This window comes from Marmota marmota, unplaced genomic scaffold (assembly GCF_001458135.2).
Source record: "Marmota marmota marmota unplaced genomic scaffold, marMar, whole genome shotgun sequence".
Taxonomy (NCBI): domain Eukaryota; kingdom Metazoa; phylum Chordata; class Mammalia; order Rodentia; family Sciuridae; genus Marmota; species Marmota marmota.
In genome coordinates this window covers 13,598,905-13,618,464 of record NW_025999913.1, presented here as the reverse complement: position 1 = coordinate 13,618,464, position 19,560 = coordinate 13,598,905, and the positions used below count along the sequence as shown (strand labels likewise).

The following is a 19,560-nucleotide window of genomic DNA, read 5'->3' as shown; positions in this document are numbered from 1 at the left end:
ATGTAGACCATGGTACAGACTAGAGGTTCACAAAAAAGAGACAAACCCACGTAAATACAGTTATCTCATACTAGACAAAGGCGCCAAAAACATACAATGGAGAAAGTATAGCTTTTTCAACTAATGGTGCTGGGAAAACTGGAAATCCATATGTAGCAAAATGAAATTAAACCTCCATCTCTCACCATGCACAAAACTCAACTCAAAGTGGATCAAGGACCTAGGAATTAAATCAAAGGCCCTGCACCAAATAGAAGAAAAAGTAGGCCCAAATCTTCCGTATGTTGGATTAGGCCTCGACTTCATTAACAAGACTCCTAAAGTGCAAGAAATAAAATTAAGAATCAATAAATGAAATGGACTCAAATTAAAAAGCTTCTTCTCAGCAAAAGAAACAATCATTGAGGTGAAGAGAGAGCATACAGTATGGGAGCAAATTTTTACCACACATACATCAGATAGAGCACTAATCTCTAGGATATATAAAGAACTCAAAAAGCTTAACACCCTAAAATAAATAAATAAATAAATGGGCTAAGGAATTGAACAGACACTTCTCAGAAGAAAATATATAAGCAATCAACAAATATATGAAAAAGTGTTCAATATCTTTAGTAATTAGAGAAATGCAAATCAAAACTACTCTAAGATGTCATCTCACTCCAGTCAGAATGTCAGCTATCAAGAATACAAGCAATAATAAATGTTGGAGAGGATGTGAGAAAAAGAGTATACTCATATGTTGCTGGTGGGACTGCAAATTGGTGCAAACATTTTGGAAAGCAGTATGGAGATTCCTTGGAAAACTTGGAATGAAACCAATATTTGAACCAGCTATCCCACTCCTTGATCCATACCCCAAAGTCTTAAAATTAGCATATTATAGTGACATAGCCACACCAATGTTTATAGCAGCTGAACTCACAATAGCTAAATTGTGGAACCAATCTAGATGCCCATCAATAGATGAATGAATAAAGAAATTGTGGTATATATACACAATGTAATATTACTCACCATTAAAAGAGAATAAAATCATGACATTTGCAGGTAGATGGATGGAGTTGGAGAATATTAGGCTAATCAAAGTAAGCGAAACCCAAAAAACTAAAGGCCAAATGTTTTCTCTGACTAGTGGATGCTGATCTATGATGGAGTGGGGGGCAAGGGAAGAATGGAGGAACTTTGGATTGGGCAAAGGATAGGGTGGGGAGGGGTTATGAGGGTAGGAATGATGGTGGAATGAGATGGACATCATTACCCTAGGTACATATATGATTGCACAAATGGTGCATCTCTACACTGTGTACAACCAGAGAATTAAAATGTTGTGCTCCATTTGTGTACGATGAATTGAAATGTATTTTGTTGTCATGTACAACTAAGTAGAACAAATAAAAATAAATAAATAAAATGCAATACCTCAAAAAAAGGGAAGGGGGTTGAATTGGAGATTGACAGGAAATCTATTAGGTAAAAGTTAGGTATATAATTTAGATAAAGATTATCCCATCAAGTGAATTTCATATGTAGCTGTTCATTATATTAAACGTATTCTTACTTGGAATTCCTATTTTCCAATAGTAATTATTTGTAATGGGTGATAATGAATTATTACGTGATTACAAAATGACTTCTAAAATCATCTAAGAGTACAATGTTTCTGGGTCTCAATTTCCTTTTATTATAAAATGAAGTGTTGAGTCAAATTTTCCATACTTTAATACTTTAAAATAGCACGCTTATATTAAACTTATATTTGTATGGTTTTACAGTTTGGTAGTTCCTCAAAAACTAAACACAGAATTACCATATAATTCAACATTTTCATTCCTAGGTAATACCCAAAAGATTTGAAAATAGGAACTAGAGCAGATACTTATCCACCAATGTTTATAATAGTATGATTCACAATAGCCAAAGGTAGAAATAACTCCATTGTCTATCAATGAATAAATGGATAAACAAAATGTGGTATAAACATACAATAGAATATTAATTCAGCCATAGACCTATGGGACAGCTTCATCCATTAAACCTACAATTCATTCTTGTTTCGATTTCATGTGCAACAACGTTCTGTTTCCTGGCTTCCCACTGAATCTTTATAGAGTAAAAATGTAACTATCATGCTGGCTGAACTTCAAACCATCTAGTTTAAGATATTTTTTTGTAAATTCAGCTTTAATGTATCAGCTATATGAGTTACGTAATCCACCCACCAGAGATCAGGAAACCAGATGAGGAAACTAAGGTGTAGAAGTAATTTTAAGTACCCTGCCCGTAAGCAGAGAAGCTGATGAGCAACTGTATTCAGGTCTTAGCCAGTATTTTTTAAATCAATCAAAACTTTACACTCTTCAGTGAGAACAAACCACAGAAAGTTTTAATTCCAGGTATTCTTAGAGTTTGTCTAATTACAAAAAGAGGCATCTGAGCTAATAAACAAGTCCCCCTCATATGTAAACAATCAGGAATAAGGCCTGCTGTGGACTGCTGAGGCAGTGGGTGGTCGTGGGAGAGGAGAGCGACTGCTACAAACAGACCACACCAGGTCCCAGAGACAACTGAGAGGCTGCAAAGTCCCGTCTCACCACGAAGGAGCAGCCAGAAAATCCAGCCCAACTCTAGCCCTTCTGCAGGTAGGAGCCCTCACATCATGGAGAGGTAGGACAGGTAAGGCTCGATGCCCAAGGAATTTTCAGGAAGAAGGCTTATTGACTGCAGGGTCCAGAGGAGTTATCGCCTAAAAGTTCGCTGGACCACAAGTCTGGAAATTCTTTGAACTTTATACCTAGTAGGAGGAGGGGTTTGAAGGTTTACATGACAAGGGCTTTTTGTTCCATTTTTTAGACTACACAGAAGAGATATTTTTTCTTTATTTTGCAAACCTGGCATTTATAAAAAAGAGGAAGCTATAAACCTGTTATGCTTTAGATGTGCTGTCCCCTAAAAGCTCACGTGTGAGCCGATGCAAGAAGGTTTGGAAGAGAAGTGATTGGACTATAGCCTTGATCTAATCAGTGAATCAATCCCTGATGGGGCTCAGTGGTAACTGTGGGCCGGTGGGTGTGGCTGGAGGAAGTGGTTCACTGGGGGCGTGACTGTGGGGTATATATTTTGTACCTGGAGGGTCTCTTTCTCTGCTTTCTGCTCATGATATGTGCTCCACCACATTCTTCCGCCATGATGTTTTGCCTCACCTCAAGCCCTGAAGAATGGAGCCAGCCTTCTATGGACTCAGACCTCTGAAACCATGAGCCCCTATAAACATTTCCTCCTTACAGTTGTTCTGGGTGGGTTCTTTATTCACAGCAGCGAAAAAGCTGACTAAAACAAAAACAAACCACAATGCCCTCTGTAGAAGTTTTTGCTGATATCCTGTATAAAAATCTTTCTGACAGGAAGAGAAGATCAATTGTGTGGGGGGTGGAGGCTGGAGAAGCTTATATGTTACAAATACGACAGGGGGGTCTCTGATGGTAGGTGCTTCAGTGGCACCTACCACCCCCCACAGTCATCCACAGAACAAGCAAGTGGGAGAGTAGTAGGGCACACATTTGAGGACCTTATGATCCTCAACTGTCATACCAAAAAAGTAAGTATCTGGGGTAACAATGCTCAATCTGATCAGCACGTGTGGGGGTACAAACTACAGCCAGTGGTAATTGCTCCGGTGAGCTCAGAATCCACATAGACCCATGGGACAGCTTAGTCCCTTAAACCTTCAATTCATTCTTGTTTGGATTTCATGTGCAACAAAGTTCTGTTTCCTGGCTTCCCACTGACTCTTTACAGTAACAATGTACCTGCCATGCTGGCTGAACTTCAAACAATCTAGTTTAATATATTTTTTTTTGTAAATTCAGCTTTAATGTATCAGCTATATGAGTTAGGTGATCCACCCACAGAGATACATCTGTTATTAGCTTGCTAAAAATAAATAAATAACCCAGTGTTCTCAGTCCCTAAGACCAAGCCAGATCTTGGTCCAAGGCAGTGAATGCCATCTTCCCAGTATCCCCTGCAAGTCTTCCTTCAATAGCCCTCTTCACACTGTCTGGTTTTCTTTCTCCTCCTCCTGCAAGAATTATCTTCCATGTATAAATATACCGTAATGAATTCCACCTTTATACGTATCTGTAAAGCACCAATTAAAAATAAATAAATAAAGGAGTTGAAGGAAGACCAGCAGAATAGAAGAAAGGGAACAGGAGGAGGGAGGAAGGGGAAAGTGGAGTGGAGTGAATTCCATGCATGGACGATTCTGTCCAAATGAACCCAACTATTGCATAGAACTATAATGCACTAGTAAAGCATAAAAAGAATTACCTGCAAGATAGTTATAAAAATTGAATGAGATAAAAGTAATTGTGTTGATCAAACCAATTGCAAATGACAGATACATGTACATTTTCCCCCACCCCCATCTCTAGATTTTATTAATACTGATTAAAAAGTTAGAATCAGAAAACTTCTATTCATACTAGATTACAGAAATTTTTTTATATACGCTGTGAAACCATACCAGTCCTGTGAGTGCTGAGAGAAACAATTTTTCTCCAAATTCTCAGATACTAAAAAATAGGCCCTTGGGCTGGGGATGTGGCTCAAGTGGTAGCGCGCTCGCCTGGCATGCGAGCGGCCCAGGTTTGATCCTCAGCACCACATACCAACAAAGATGTTGTGTCTGCCGATACCTAAAAATAAATATTAAAATTCTCTCTCTCTCTCTCTCTCTTTCTCTCTTAAAAAAAAAATAGGCCCTTTAGTTCAAGACTATTTTAGGGTGTAGCAAAGGGAATGGGCTCCTAAAAAATACCTATCAGAGGCCAAAAGGAGCAAAAATAGAATTCGTACCAATAAAATGAGGCCATATAAGTAAAAAAAAAAAAAAACCCTGTATAAATTACCCCAGACCCAAATATATGAAAGAAAATTAGTCCAATATTGTAAATTGCATTAGGAAGACACAACCAAACTCTCTTAGTTTCACTATGATTACAAAAGTAGTATCAAAAGAATAACCAATGACTATTATAAGGAGCGATAAAAATGTTTGGGCTGGCTGGGCGTGGTGGTACACACCTGTATTCCAGCAGCTCAGGAGGCTAAGGCAGGAGGATTGAAAATTCAAGATCAGCCTCAACAATTTAGTGAGGCCCTAAGCAATTTCTGAGACCCTGTCTCGAAATAAAATATACAAATGGACTGGAAATGTAGCTCCATGGTTAAGCCCCGCCCTGACCCCCATTCAATCCTTGGTACCAAAAAAAAAAAAAAAAAGGTCTGGGCTGACTAGTGTTCTGAAGTGATCTCTGAGAGCAGGAAACTGGTGATACAATCCATCTTGAGAGTTGCTTCACTTGTATTACCACTGTTATGAAATGATTCAACTTTTGCAACACCTTTCTCACATAAGCCAAATTGAAAATACAAAACAACCAACATACGGAAAGTTCTATTTCCTGCTCATCTGCATTTGTTCTCCCCTGACTGTGGCTGAGAGTTGAGATTTTATGTTGCAATTACAGTTTTCTCCTTTTGGAGCCGTTGGCAGCTTTAATCTTCCACAGTGGAGGGCGTTAAAAAAAAACCGACACAATGGAAAGCTACATTCCCCATCAGGATAAGGAGAAGAATGCATACCTCGTTCAAATTTTAACCTCTGATAAAGCTGAAACTGATCCACAGGTACCAAACAGGCAATCTGAAAACAGAGATATGGGAGAGGTGAGATTGAATCACTGCAGGCCCTGGAGTTAGCAGCCATTTATGATTTCTCTTCCTGGCTTTGCCTACGATTTTCTCCCTGTACCAGTGTTTGCAAACTTCTTTTTCTCGACACTGTTCACGCAGACACACCTGCAGCAATTCTCAAATAATCCTCGTCTCCTAGCACAGCTAGGACACACTGTCAAGGCTTCAATTATGAAATGAACTAGCAGCATAACTAAGAGCAGACAACCAAAATTTATTTGGACTTCCCAAATTATTTGTCTATATATATGAATGATGCTGCTTTCTTTCTACATTCAGTTACAAAAATTCAAAAAGATTATAGTTTTAGACCAGTGGTGCTGAGGAAACGGGAGGGGGAGGGGAAGGGGAAGGTACTGGGGGAAGGAAATGGATCCAACCATGTTATGTACATGTATGAATACGTCACAGTGAATCCCCACCATTATGTAGAACCATAATGTAACTTTAAAAAAAAAAAAAATACTGGTTCTAGCTTTGGACCCTTAAAAGCTAAGGTCAGGTTGACAGTGCCTCAGGAATTATAAAAACAGCATTTGTCACCTAGGAAACAGTATCTTCCAAACAACAACAAAAAATTATTCCTGACAAAAATCACTCATGGAGCCCTTAGTCACCACACACTGACATCCCAGACCCTGGAGACAAAGAAATGCCTAAGGTACTGCTTATGGCTAGACGTCTATTTCCATTTCAGATGTACAGTGAATTTTACCAGTGAACAATGATTCATACCTAACCAAGTGACATTTCAGATTAATTATTTTAAATTGTATTTCAAAGGCCTATGCAGGAAAAGCTAACCACTCTTAGAGTGGCATTCTAAAAATATTAATTCCATTGACGTCAAGATACAAGTATACTAACGTTTCTTAAAAGATTTATAGCTGAGAAAATAAAAGAATTTGCTATTAGCCTTCCAGACATCAGCAATACAGGACAGTCGTGACGATTCCTCTAAATTATACACAAATATATACATACACATACACATGCACATATACACACATACATGCCATGTATGCACACACATTTTTATAAGTGTTTTTGATATAAAATGTATCTGGATGGAAATTCTTTCAACTAACTAAAGGAAGTCAGCTTTGAGAAAACCAGAATAAGATAATGCAGCTAAAATTACATCTAAAAACATATAATACATTTAGAAATGCATTAGAAATCTAATCATTCCCCTCACAGAAATAATTTCAATTTGTTTATTTTGCAAATGAACAAACTAAGTTTTTAATTAAAACGTGTGAAGAACCACAACTCAGTTCTATCTCCACTATTCCAAGTGAAGTAGGGTAAAACAAATTTAATTAATTATGAACATTTTTTTTCTAATTTTTCTTTCTCCAACTGGGGACAAAGTATGGTATATTCCCATTTGGTACCTTAAACAAACACTCCTTAGTAATTCTTGTAAAAATGTTAGGGTGAATTTTATGTGATATCTATTTTGTCACAGTTCTTTTTAATTGGACTTTCATTATGTTGAAAACCACCTTTGTTCATTTGTTATAATACCACCCAAAAATCCTTCCTGAAAGATGAAAGTTCTCAAATAAAACTTGGAATTGGAGATAGAAGGTGCAGTAAGTGAAATGGCAGGAGACACTAAAGAATTGGAGTCCACTTTCTGACTTTGTCATTGATCTTTGTATAAAGAACCAATTGCTACTGACTTTAACTTTTGTAACAAGTTGTTTTGGGGATGATATCATCTGGGTCCAAGAGACCTCTGTCACATTCCATGATCAACAAGCCTCAGCTATTTGAAGCCATTGATTCTATGGACAGTCCTATTCCCCACTCACCTCCATCTAAAGTAGTTTGTGAACTGGTAAAGAACTTCCTTAAGTCCTTCAAAGTCAACCCCTAAAAATTTTCATTTTTCAATGATGAGCAACTTAGATAACAGTTGGGTCAAATGCAGTTTATGAGACACAGGCAAATTGAAGATATTTTATATAGTTTGACTGTGAGGTGTCCCCCAAAGGCTCATGTGTGAGACAATACAAGAAGGTTTAGAGGAGAGAGCATTGGTCTATGACAGTCTTAACCCTATTAGTGAATTAATCAACTCATGGGACTAAGTGGTAGCTGAAGGCGGATAAGGTATGGCTGGAGGAAGTGGGCCATTGGGGGTGTGCCTTTGGGGTACATATTTTGTATCTGGCAAGTGGAGACCTTGCTCTGCTTCCTGATCATCACGTGACCCGCTTCCCTCTGCTCCACTGTTCCGCCATGATGTTCTGCTGTACCTAGAGCCCCGAGGAATGGAGCCAGCTCTCTATGGGCTGAGACCTCTGAAACTGTAAGCCTTCAAATAAACTTTTCCTCCTCCACAATCGTTCTTGTTGGATTATTTAGTCACAGCAGTGAAAAAGCTAACTAAAAAAATGTTTCAGACACAAATGAAATGCCAATGAGAAAAACAACAGAAATTAATGCAGTAAAAAAATCACCAACAGTAGGAATGGATGTTTACAAACATAAATTTCATCAAAGTTCTTATTACTGCCAATGGGAAAGTCATACATCTTTAATTTTTTGGCCTCTTCCTCTACTTTGAATCTCCTTTATTATTTCCTAACTCAAAGGTTCATATGGAATAAAACCTTAATAAGGTAAATCAAATTTTCCATTACAATCTGTGATCATGAAAAGTTATTTCTACCATGGCTCACTATTTCATCCTTTGGGAATAATGGTAATGCCCAGAACACACCCTTCTCTCTGTTGTGTAAACTTGCATCTTCTCCATAGCTAGGTGATAGTCTGCTATGGGCAAAGCACTGCATGATGCCTGGCCATGCCAAAGAGACAGGGGTTGTGCTTAAGGAACTGAAATTGCCCACACACAGGATGGAGAAAGAATTTATACCGGGATCTTGTCATCAGTTGGATTTTTCAGATTAGGACTAATTTTCTAAAATACTTCTATCACACTTGTGGCTTTAGATAAGGAAAAGCTGGAGCTATTTAAAGATAGCAGATGATGCAAAGTATTGAATTCATAGTTCCACTGCCATTTGAAGCTATTGTTCAAAGTCTCCATTTCTACAATTATAAGGTTGAAATAACCCTATTAGAATGATATTGAAGACTCAATCGGGCTGCAGGTAAAGGGTTAGAATCAATTTTTTGAGGGTATTCACAAATACCCTCAAAAAATCAGACTAGATAAGACTAGAGAATAATAAATAAGATAATAATAAATAAGATTACAAAGAAGTGTCTTGTAGGAATGGAGATATAGCTCAATTGGTAGAGTGCTTGGCTTGCACGCAAAAAGGCCCTGAGTTCAATCCCCGGCACCACCAAAAAAAAAAAAAAAGTGTCTTATAGTATACCCTTATCCTGTTTCTACCAACAAAGAAAGACCAAATCATCCAAAATCACACTAGAACATCTTTTTTTTTAACTTTTTATTTTGAAATAATTTTAGATTCATAAAAAGTTGCAAAATTTGTAGAGTACCTAAATGTCATTCCAACTTCCCCTAGAGAGCACACCTTATATAACCATACCTACGGAAATAATAAAATTTACATTGATATGTACAATTAAATCATCAGCAGGCCCAGTAACGTCTTTTTTCAGTCCAGGATCCAATCCTTGTACCTAGATGCAGTATCTCCCTTGCCTTCTGTGACACCTCTTTAGTTTATGAAGACCTGACATGTCCGAAAAGCCCAGGTCAGTTATTTGTATGATATTCTTCCATTTGGACTTGTCTGATGCTTTCTCATGATTAAAGGAGTTGTGTATTTTTACAAGAATGCCAAGTATGATCTTGGAGCCATCAGGAGGCACATGAGGACATGGTTCAGGACTGTGATGTCAACATCCTAACTAGGTTGAGGCCAGGTTTCTCCACCCTTTGTAATTCATAAGTATCCTGTAGGGGGTGTTTTAACTTAAGATCTTTAAGATACAAGGACAGAGATGGAGATAGTTTATTACTTATAGGTCCTGGGTGGTGGGGGACACAAGCATGATGGGAAGATACACACAGAGGACAGGGAGAGAGAGGGACCCATGGGAAGACACCTTCACTGGGGCCAGGGCATTATCAAAACAGGTTTCACATGAAGAGTTTTGACTGGTGGATTTAAAGAAAGCAGGCAGAGCTGGGTGCAGTGGTGCACCACTATGGCTATTCAAATAGGCTGCATCTAGCTGTCCCACAGGGAGGTGGTTATCAGGAGGAAGCTATATACAGGAGATTTCTGGAAGGACCACATTGAGGAACTGAGAGGAGATGTAGAGCTAGAATCCTATTGTGTCAGGGTGACTAAACCTTCTTTCTGGTATGAGAAAGTCCAATTTGTATTCACAATGGATGCTAAGGCAACAAGAAATTATAATAATAATTTACTGCGGGGGGATACTTGATTCAAATTCTGTTTCTCATCACAAGTTCACCCGCTAATTTTAGTTTCTAGTGGCAATTTATTCTTCCCCAAAAATGTTAATGTAATATTTGCTTAATGATGATTTTTCAGTTTCCACCATTCATTCAATATTTGGTGATTAGAATTCTGCTGTTGGGTTAGATAGGAGCAAAAAAGTCTGGTATGCTACGGCACCAGTTAAAAATAAATTTAACTTATTGGAATGGAATCACCATTTGACCCAGATATCCCACTCCTTGGTTTATACCCAAAGGACTTAAAAACATCATCCTACAGGGACACAGCCACATCAATGTTTATAGCAGCACAATTCACAATAGCTAAATTATGGAACTAACCTAGATGCCCTTCAGTAGATGAATAGATAGGAAAACTTTGGTATACATACACAATGGAACATTACTCAGCATTAAAAGAGAATAAAATCATGACATTTGCAGGTAAATGGATGAAGTTGGAGAATATAATGCTAAGTGAAGCAAGCCAATCCCCCCAAACCAAAGACCGAATGTTTTCTTTGATATGAGGATGCAGACTCATAGTGGCAATGGTGGGGGACATGGGAGGAATAGAGTAACTTTAGATAGGGCAAAGGGGAGAGAGGGGAAGGGAGGGGGCAAAGGGGTAGGAATGATGGTGGAATGAGTTAGACATCATTACCCTAGGTCACATATGAAGACATGAATGCTGTGAAAATACCTTGTGTACAATCAGTGACTTGAACAATTGTGCTCTATGTGTGTAATATGAAATGAATTGCATTCTGCCATCATGTGGAACAAATTAGAATAAATAAATAATTTAATAATAAATAAAATTTAACTTATCAATTTTAAAAGATTCCACTGTAGGAAAAGCTGTCTCTTCTCCGTTTATTTGCTTGTTCATTTTTAAGTCACTATATGCTTTACTGATACTTATTTTATTCAGTGGATTCTAATCCATTACTAACCAGACCTGTATTTTAGCAGAAGTAACAAAGAGAAGTATCTTCTGAGCTATCAAGAGACCACTTCCCTCAGATCAACTACTAAAAGGTCTTAAATTAAAATTATTTTTGCTACTCTTTTGAAATTTGTGCTGATATAACTGTTTAACAAATTTCTCTCCCTTATCCAAGTGTAGAAAACATTTCACCTTCTCATCATGATCCTAGAAATTCTTCCAAAAAGAAAAAAAAAACTTTAATTCAAAGATAAAATAACTTCAGATTCATTTTAATTAAACAAGGGCAATACTATCAGGACAGTAACAACAAAAAGCTTCTAACTGCCTGTATTGGTGGGGTTTTTTTGTTCTGTTTTGTTTAAATTTTCCTGGTAAAAATTGACCTGGGGACATTTTATTAAACACCCAGTCTCTACTTGGCTGAGTTTCTGCTTCTTCATTCCACTCAGAGCAGACCATAATCTGTGGAGACAGTGTAGGTCTGCACAGGTGTGTGTGTGTGTGTGTGTGTGTGTGTGTGCTGTAACCACTAGACATACGCTGACTGGTATCTCTAACAGCTGCAACTGGGAAGAAATGAGAAGCAAGACACACCCTTCCTTATTAGTGTTATTAACTACAACCATAACCTCTGAATGAACACCACCTACTGCAACATACACACACACACACACACACACACACACACACACACATGAAAAGAAGAGGGAGGGAAAGGGGGACAGACAGTGGAGCCTGCTCTCCTCAGGTGCAGTGGAGCTGAAAGTAGTGCATGACCCCAGAAGAACTGTATGTTGCTTTTTAGGGGTGGACACCAATTCTCAGTTAAGGGGATGAAATGATTAAAACAGAAGTTAGGGATAGGCTAGGGAAACACTGCTCACCAGAGTATGTAAAGTCAAGACAGAAGGTAAAAGAAGCCAAGATGTTCCTTAGGTTTGGCCCTTTAAATTATTCTTCTGCTACAGTTGCTTTTAAAAGGTTAAAAACAAAACAAAAAAACACCAAGTTGAACGTAGACCATGATAAAGGTGCATCTGGGGACTTGCCTTAGACGCCAGCATCTAACACACTAGGGCAGAAACTAGGAATATGTCCTATCTCAACCTAGGAAATAAAAACTGTTCCTCCTAACATAGAAGAAAAACGGCACATTCACCCGAATAAAACTCACCTAATACTACAAATGAGACCTTGATTGGAAAGAGGGTGCCAAGTCCACTGCGGAGGGAAAGACAGGCGAGAACTGGAGTCCAGGGCCAGGGATTGGCACAGCCCCCTGCTGCTTCATATGGTCAGCAGAAGCCCCGAGTATCACGTCACCCAGCGTCACTGGTCCCCACCACCTCCTGCTCTCCCCCTCCACTCACCTACGGGACACACTGTAGCTCCACGGGACACACTCAGCCTGTCCTGCTGAGTGTTCCTATAGAGTATCTGCCTTTAGTTTTCGAAGAATCTTAGAAACCTTATTCTCCACTTACATGCAGTTTTAAATACATCTCAAAATGGAGTCTTACATATGTTCTTGAAAATATTTAGCTGGGATTCTCAACAAATGTCCCTGAACTCTGGTTTGGCAGATTCCTTTGTCTCCTGCCATCCCCAAAGTTGAACTTTTCTTTGGCCGACATGTCTCACGGCATGCCATAAAGGTTATTCTAGACAAACTCGATTCCTTCCTACATTCAGATCCTCAAACCACAGTAACAGGAATATTCTCGCTCACCTGGCTCCTCCCCGGCCCCTGCTCCAGCTTCCCACCATGATAACAGGAGGAAGGAGAACCAAAGGTGGCTAGCCAGGGCAGGCCATGCTGGGGGTCTTGGGGGGGACACTTGGATCCTGTAACCCTCGCAGCCTTTTCAGTCACCCTAAATAAATGTGCATTCTAAGAAAAAACTACTTATTTTGCAAATGTAGCTTCCAGTTCCTTAGCTCTCCACTCCTCCCCCTCCTCGGGCCTCCAGAGTGCCACCTTCTAAATCCCTTTCTATAGAAATCCTAAGCCTGTTCTTGGCAAGGGCAGCTGTCTCCACCCTTCCTCCGGTGCAGGCGGTGGCGGGAGCAGTAAAAGGCAGGCTGGTTGCTCAGGGCCCCAGGACTTGGAGGGGGATTGGTGAGCGAGAAGCTCTTCCTGCCCTCCAGGCCAGCTGGCAGTTGGAAGGAGTTCAATTTCTCAGGCCACAGAACGGTAGGCACCATTCAGACAGGTTAAGTACTCGCCACTCTGACTTCACACCGCCCAGGCTCTCCAGCAAGACAGGGTGTGCTACTTGCATGACACAGTAAGGAAACTGCTCAAATCGGATGCTGCCTTTTTTTAACAGGGCTGCTAACTTCAAGCAAGAGCTCTGCTTGAAGTACTGCTATCAGAACAGACAATCTGTGTCCTGCCTTCAAAATTCCATGTTGGACAAGGTTCTTGGATGAAGTACATTGGAAAAGCCCTGCAGAGCAACAGCTGAAAATACCCGATGATGCAATGAAGGAAAGTTTTACTTTTCTCTGGCTCCCACAGGGTTCACCTCTGGCCACAAGTCGTCCTGAGTCACTATCTCTCAGCAGCTTGCAGGACATGGAGAGGGAAGGCATGGCGAGGAAGCTGCCATTTTCTACTGTTTCCTGCATGAACAGGGTTTGAACTGGACATTAAATGCTTCACTAGTAGGCTTACTCCTGAGAGAGAAATACGAAGACGCAGAGCCAATTTGGAAGGCAGGCACAGGGATTAAAGCCAAGGAGGGTAACTAGACCTGGGCAGGAAAGCGTGCAGAGCAAAGAGCTTCAATTCCTAGTGTCCTTTCAAGGTGGAGAGATGTCACACTTAAGCACCTTTTATAAGACAATAAATAATGAGGAATCATATACCATAATATAAATGGCAGACAAGACAAAGGGAACCCGCTTTACGCAGAAATATTTTTAACCAGCAAAGTCTATGTGTTGCCTGTATAAAATAAACATGTTTTGTTTTTTTTTTTAAGTGGAGGGAAGTAGTAGTCATGGAGATGAAACTCAGTCATCCATCATATGAATGAGCCCCATTGTGATATACTCAAAAATGCATAGGTTAGAGGTATGCTTTATCATAATGACTCATGAGTCTTGAAGTCAAGCAAATTAGAAAGAAGGTAGCACCATCCAGCTCACCTGTGTAGGGTACTTTTTTTTTTTTTTAAAGAGAAGAGAGAGAATTTTTTAATATTTATTTTTCAGTTTTCGGTGGACACAACATCTTTATTTTATTTTTATGTGGTGCTGAGGCTCAAACCCAGTGCCCCACGCATGCCAGGCTAGCGCGCTAACCGCTTGAGCCACATCCCTAGCCCTGTGTGGGGTACTTTTATATGTGTGGTATTTACTTTCAAAGGAGTCCATGTAAGCTAATAAAGCTACTCAGATCTCCACTATTATCCTCTGTTCAATTCTCAATTCACAGTGAAAACACTCCCCATCACCACCACACCAATTTATCACTCTGGGCAAAAAAAAAAAAAAAAAAGTAGCAAATTGGTAAAGAACATTCGACAATTGTACAGGGATGCTCATTTCTGACCAGGCTCTCAGCAGGACCAGTGAGAATAGAAATGGCTTGCTGATGCCCTGGAGTGTCTTATTACTCATCTAATGAGAAAAACACTTTGAAGAATTTAAAATTAGTTTAGTTTGGAATATGATTTTGTTCTTTTGTTTTTCAAATAATTTTTAAGAGTCATTATGGGTTTGTTTGGTTTTAACACAGCCTAAAAGCAAAATTGCTTTTAGAGTAAAACTGAATAAAAAGAAGTATAAACAGGAAAGTGTGAGTGACAATGTACACAGTGGGAAAAGGACACAGAGAACAAAGGGGAAGGGGATTTAAAGAGAAAATGTCTATGCAAAGAAAATCAGAAGAGTCGACTCTGTTCTAGAGAACTGTGGAAAGCACAGTTTGCCTTCACCCACTCATCTGGACACATTAGCCCTGACTCCCAATATCGAAAGTGTCAAAGGTCAGTGCTTACCATCTGAGGAGAGTCTAGGACATCACTATGCAACTAAGCCCCCTCTGCGGTGACAAAAGTGTTCAATTCTATTCAATACTATGCTGTCCCATGATGCAGCCATGAGCCACAGAGGCTACTGAGCACTTAACCAGTTATGGACTAGCCCAGTAGAAGAACTGAGTTTTTAACTTTGTTTAATTTTAACTAAAGTTAAATAGCCACAGGTGGCTAGGGACTACTGGTTTTGACAGCACAGACCTATGATTGATCTCATAGGCTTGTTTTGAAACTTCACCAAACTACTCATTTACCTTTAATAGATCTTACGCACAGGAATTAGGTAAGTGTGATACCAGATCCAGCTCTTGCTGTGTGCCCCATCTCTTGTGTTTCACTTTAACTATCTGATGTTATCTGTTTAGCATCTCTATGCTAATCAGAAGCTCCACCAGGACAGTGCCAGGCCTGCCCGTCCTCACTCCATCCACGCTTGGCATCCGGCCCACACACGGCACACTCTCCATTAACACTTGTGACCTGTCAGACCCCAGAGAAGCAAAGCAGAAAAGGAAGTTCTGTCGTGCTCGGATTATGCATGGACAGGAATTCCCAGATACTTGAGTCTCATTTTAAGGGCAATTCTAAATTACAAAGATCAACAGTGTTCTTGGTAGTTAGCCTAAATTTCCCTCACATTAATTTCCTCCTATTCATTACCCACACAAAAGTAAACACTAGTCCTCATGGAAGGATTTACATGTTCAAAATTAACTTTTTATCAAAACTTTATTATTTCATTATTTTCTTAAAATGAATCACTTCTAAATCATTATGGATTCTTTTTATGCTTCCCTGAAAAATAATTTTAACTCACTTGTAGCACTCAGCTAATACAGTTCAGAAGCTAAACACAGAATAATCCCTGTGTTAGGTTAGAAATTGTCTATACCATCTTTCTGACTACTTTGCTTACAAAACAAAGGCGATCTATAAGTAAAAGCACCCACATCCATAAAACATGTATACATATATACAGACATCCTTCACATGAACACATTTACATCTGCGCACATACATACACACTATTGGCCTTCTAATTATCAGGTCCTTTATTTCCTACACCTAGTTCTACTCTTAAAGCCATGCCATCACTGTGGTCAAAAAGAACTGGATTGGAATTCTAGCTCTTCTACTTTCTAGACAGGCATTTTTTGCTCTTTGGAAAGAGTTCAACTCAAGTTACCATTGTAGAATCAAAATAGTTTATATATTCCGTAACCATGGCTAATCTATGGTCTACAAGTCCTTAAAGTATTCGAGATCACAAGACCACTCGTGATTCAGCCTCCACAACTCACGTTTGGTCAGTCTGATCTCTAGTGCCTTCACCTATTTTAGAACTTTTTCAACACACAAGACAGCAGACATAAATATAGACCTGAGCTACATAGCAGCTTTAACAGTTTGTATAAGGAATCCAACAGTATGTAGCAATAAAGTCCTCCTTTAAAAATCAACCTCTGTATTTCATTGCTAGCCTCCCTAGTAGGGAGGTGGGTGGTGTCAAGATCCTAACAAATCACGTCAACAGGAAAGAAGGGAAGGTTGCGGCAGACGCCCCATACCTCAGCTTCCTGCAGGGTCCCATGGTTTAGGCACAACATGTCAGGGCAAGTGATGGGAGACCCACATCCTTCTCGGATTGCCAGCTGCATGTACTGTTTCAGGCACTGGAGTTGAAAAGAAAAAAGACAGCAGTTACCCCCCATTCCAGTAGCACCAAGGTTGCATGACAGACCCACCAGTGGCTCTTCCTTAATTGGCTGTTCTGGGTTCTTGCACTCAGGAAACGTAAGTTACCACAAGTGTGAATACTAAGAGCCATCACTGTGGAAAGAATGCAGAGATAGGCAGTTAATTATGCATGATTTCATCCTGAGTTTATTCAAGTCAAGGGCTTGCTTATTCAAGAATGCTCCCACATCTCATCCACCATCAGCTGGGAGGAGAAGAAATACTTGTGCACACACGGCAAAGGCTTTCTTCTTATTTTATTTTATTTTTTAACTTGTGTGACTTCCGAATTCCATTTTTATCTAGAGGCCCCCTCCTTCCAAGTTGAATGGAATTCTGTGACCCTGCCACAAGCTACTGGAGCAGAATCAAAGTAAGACTAAGGCCATGACACATCTAGGAACGTGCTTAACAAGAATAGACAGTGTCGACTTGAGAAAGTCAGGGGGATTTCTGTTGAATGGAGACAGCAAAGAATTTGGGGAAATGAGAACCACACCAAACTGAGGCCTTGGTGGAGAATTGACAGAGGGGGATTGAGTAGAAAAAAGACAGTGGCAAACTGAAGAAGGAAGAAACTGAATTTTAAAAAAGAAACCCCAGAGGAAAAGAGGGAGACCTCAAGCACAGACTGCTACTCCCCGTTGCTTCTTGTGCCTGGACCTTGGGCTGTTGGGGAAGACATGAGACTGACCAGGAATGTAGGAGAACCCGACATTGTCACGGAGACCTCCAGCATCTCCTCTCTGCCTCCCAAGCCAGCCTCACATCCCACAAGAAACTGGAGGCCTTAGAGTAGTCCCCTTTTATCCAAGGGCTCCACACATTCCAACTCAACTAAACTTGGTCAAAAATATCCAGAAAAAAAAAAAAGTTATGTTGTTGCTGACATGTATTAAACAAGTTAGAACTTTGATGTTTGGGATTGTTTGGATATATACACAGATCTCTTACTCTTGTCATTATTCCCTAAACAATACAGTATAACAACTATTTATGCAATATTTACATTATATATTCATAGGATGTGTGTATGTTATAAGCAAATACTGTGTCATTTTGTATAAGGGATTTGAGTATCTGTGGCTTTTGATATCCACAGAAAGTCCTGGAACCAAACCCTGCAGATACTGAGGGGCCATATAGTTCCGGCAAATAAAATTAGGAAATCTGAAAACTGGCTCCTCACTTTCTACCTATTTGCTCAAGATTGATGAGCCTTTTTCTATTTGCAAGACAAAAAACAAAAAAAAAGTCAATCTCAAATGTTCGAGGAGTGCATTGCCTAAAAAATACATAAGCTCGTCAATAAAGTCATGACTCTTACAAAATGATCTGTTTTTCCAATTTATACATTTCTGTGTCAGCCTGCTAGGTTAAAATTTTTTTCCATGCACCATTCAGTAAATCATTACATGAAAGTCTATGCTCAGAATATTTCTGACATGATGGTGACATCTATGCCTTTCATTGACCTTTTTCACTCATTTTCTCCATTTGAAAAGTAAAACCAGCATCACTATCATATTATTTTTAAAAAATATGTATTCCTCTGAAGTGACTCTACAGGTCCTAGTGAATCAGCAACCGTGGCCAACCTTTAAGGCAGACTTGTTTTCCTGCCAGTGGTTAACGGCCCCCTTCTCCAAGGAGTTGATTTTTTTCTATCACAGCAAAAACTAGAAAATAACCTCACTGTCTAACACAGAACACTGAAATGAATTTTGGTAAAGGGGATGGGGCAGAATCATGAAAAACATTTTCAAATGGTGTTTAAAGGCCTGGGGAAACATCTATGATTTAGTACAGAGAATAAGCGATACCTGGGAGCAGGGGTAGTCTTCAGTCGCTTTTCCCTTGGGACTGACCTCAATAGAGACACTAGATTTTTCACTTTCACTTTCTTCTTCAAGAGAAGGGTAAACAATTGCTTGCTGTAAGATTCACTGTGCCAAGCATGCTCTCCGGCTCCAGGAACAGTGGCATCAGCCAGCAAGGCAACAGGAGGGAGAACTGCATTGGGCAGGGAAACCCCAGAGGGACAGGAAAGGGGCTCCCAAAAGGAGTGATCCCAAGGGACAAATATGTCAGTGATGTGAAGCCGGCCCGCTCGCTCTGCTCCTAGGGCCTCTGGCCTCCCATCAGCCCAGTGAGTTCCGGAGCCACTGCCCAGCCTCATCCCAACTGCACTTACAGAAACTGCGGGAAACAGACTGCAAAACAATGCCGTCTCCAGGCTCAGGGAAAGGCAGGTGAGGAAAACAGTAAGCGGTGCCATGAAGTTCAGACCCTTCTAGCTGGGGTTCAGAGCCAGGAGACCACAGGAAAACGACTCTGCCTTTGACCCAGACCTACATCCCTTAAATCTTTAAAATGAGAACAATAATACCTGTTACAATTACCTCTCAGGGTTTAAAACACTCCCCCACCACCACCACACACACATACTCACCCCTGAAATTTTATCTATCAAGCCCCTTCTAAATTTACAAACTGCAGAATATTAGGTCATTTTTTTTTACTGTCTTCACTTGAACTTAGACTTTCTATCAAAAACATTGTGGGGAACTGTTAATCCTCTGGCCTTCTGAGCTATCCTTTCTCTACTCCCTGCAGGGAGCCAGTTAAACCACTTAGGATGGAGC

General features: G+C 39.9%; 1 protein-coding gene across 4 annotated transcripts in view; it reads right to left on the bottom strand.

Moving 5' to 3' along the window:
* Rnf144b (ring finger protein 144B) overlaps positions 1-19,560 on the bottom strand; it is a 158,118-nt gene that overhangs the window by 24,805 nt on the left and 113,753 nt on the right. For all 4 annotated transcript variants that reach the window (XM_048799838.1, XM_048799839.1, XM_015494062.2 and 1 more), the window contains 2 exons: positions 16,747-16,851; positions 5,650-5,710 (listed from right to left, as the gene is read on the bottom strand). In XM_048799838.1, coding sequence (XP_048655795.1) covers positions 5,650-5,710; positions 16,747-16,851 — 166 coding nt within the window. The remainder of the gene's footprint in view (positions 1-5,649; positions 5,711-16,746; positions 16,852-19,560) is intronic.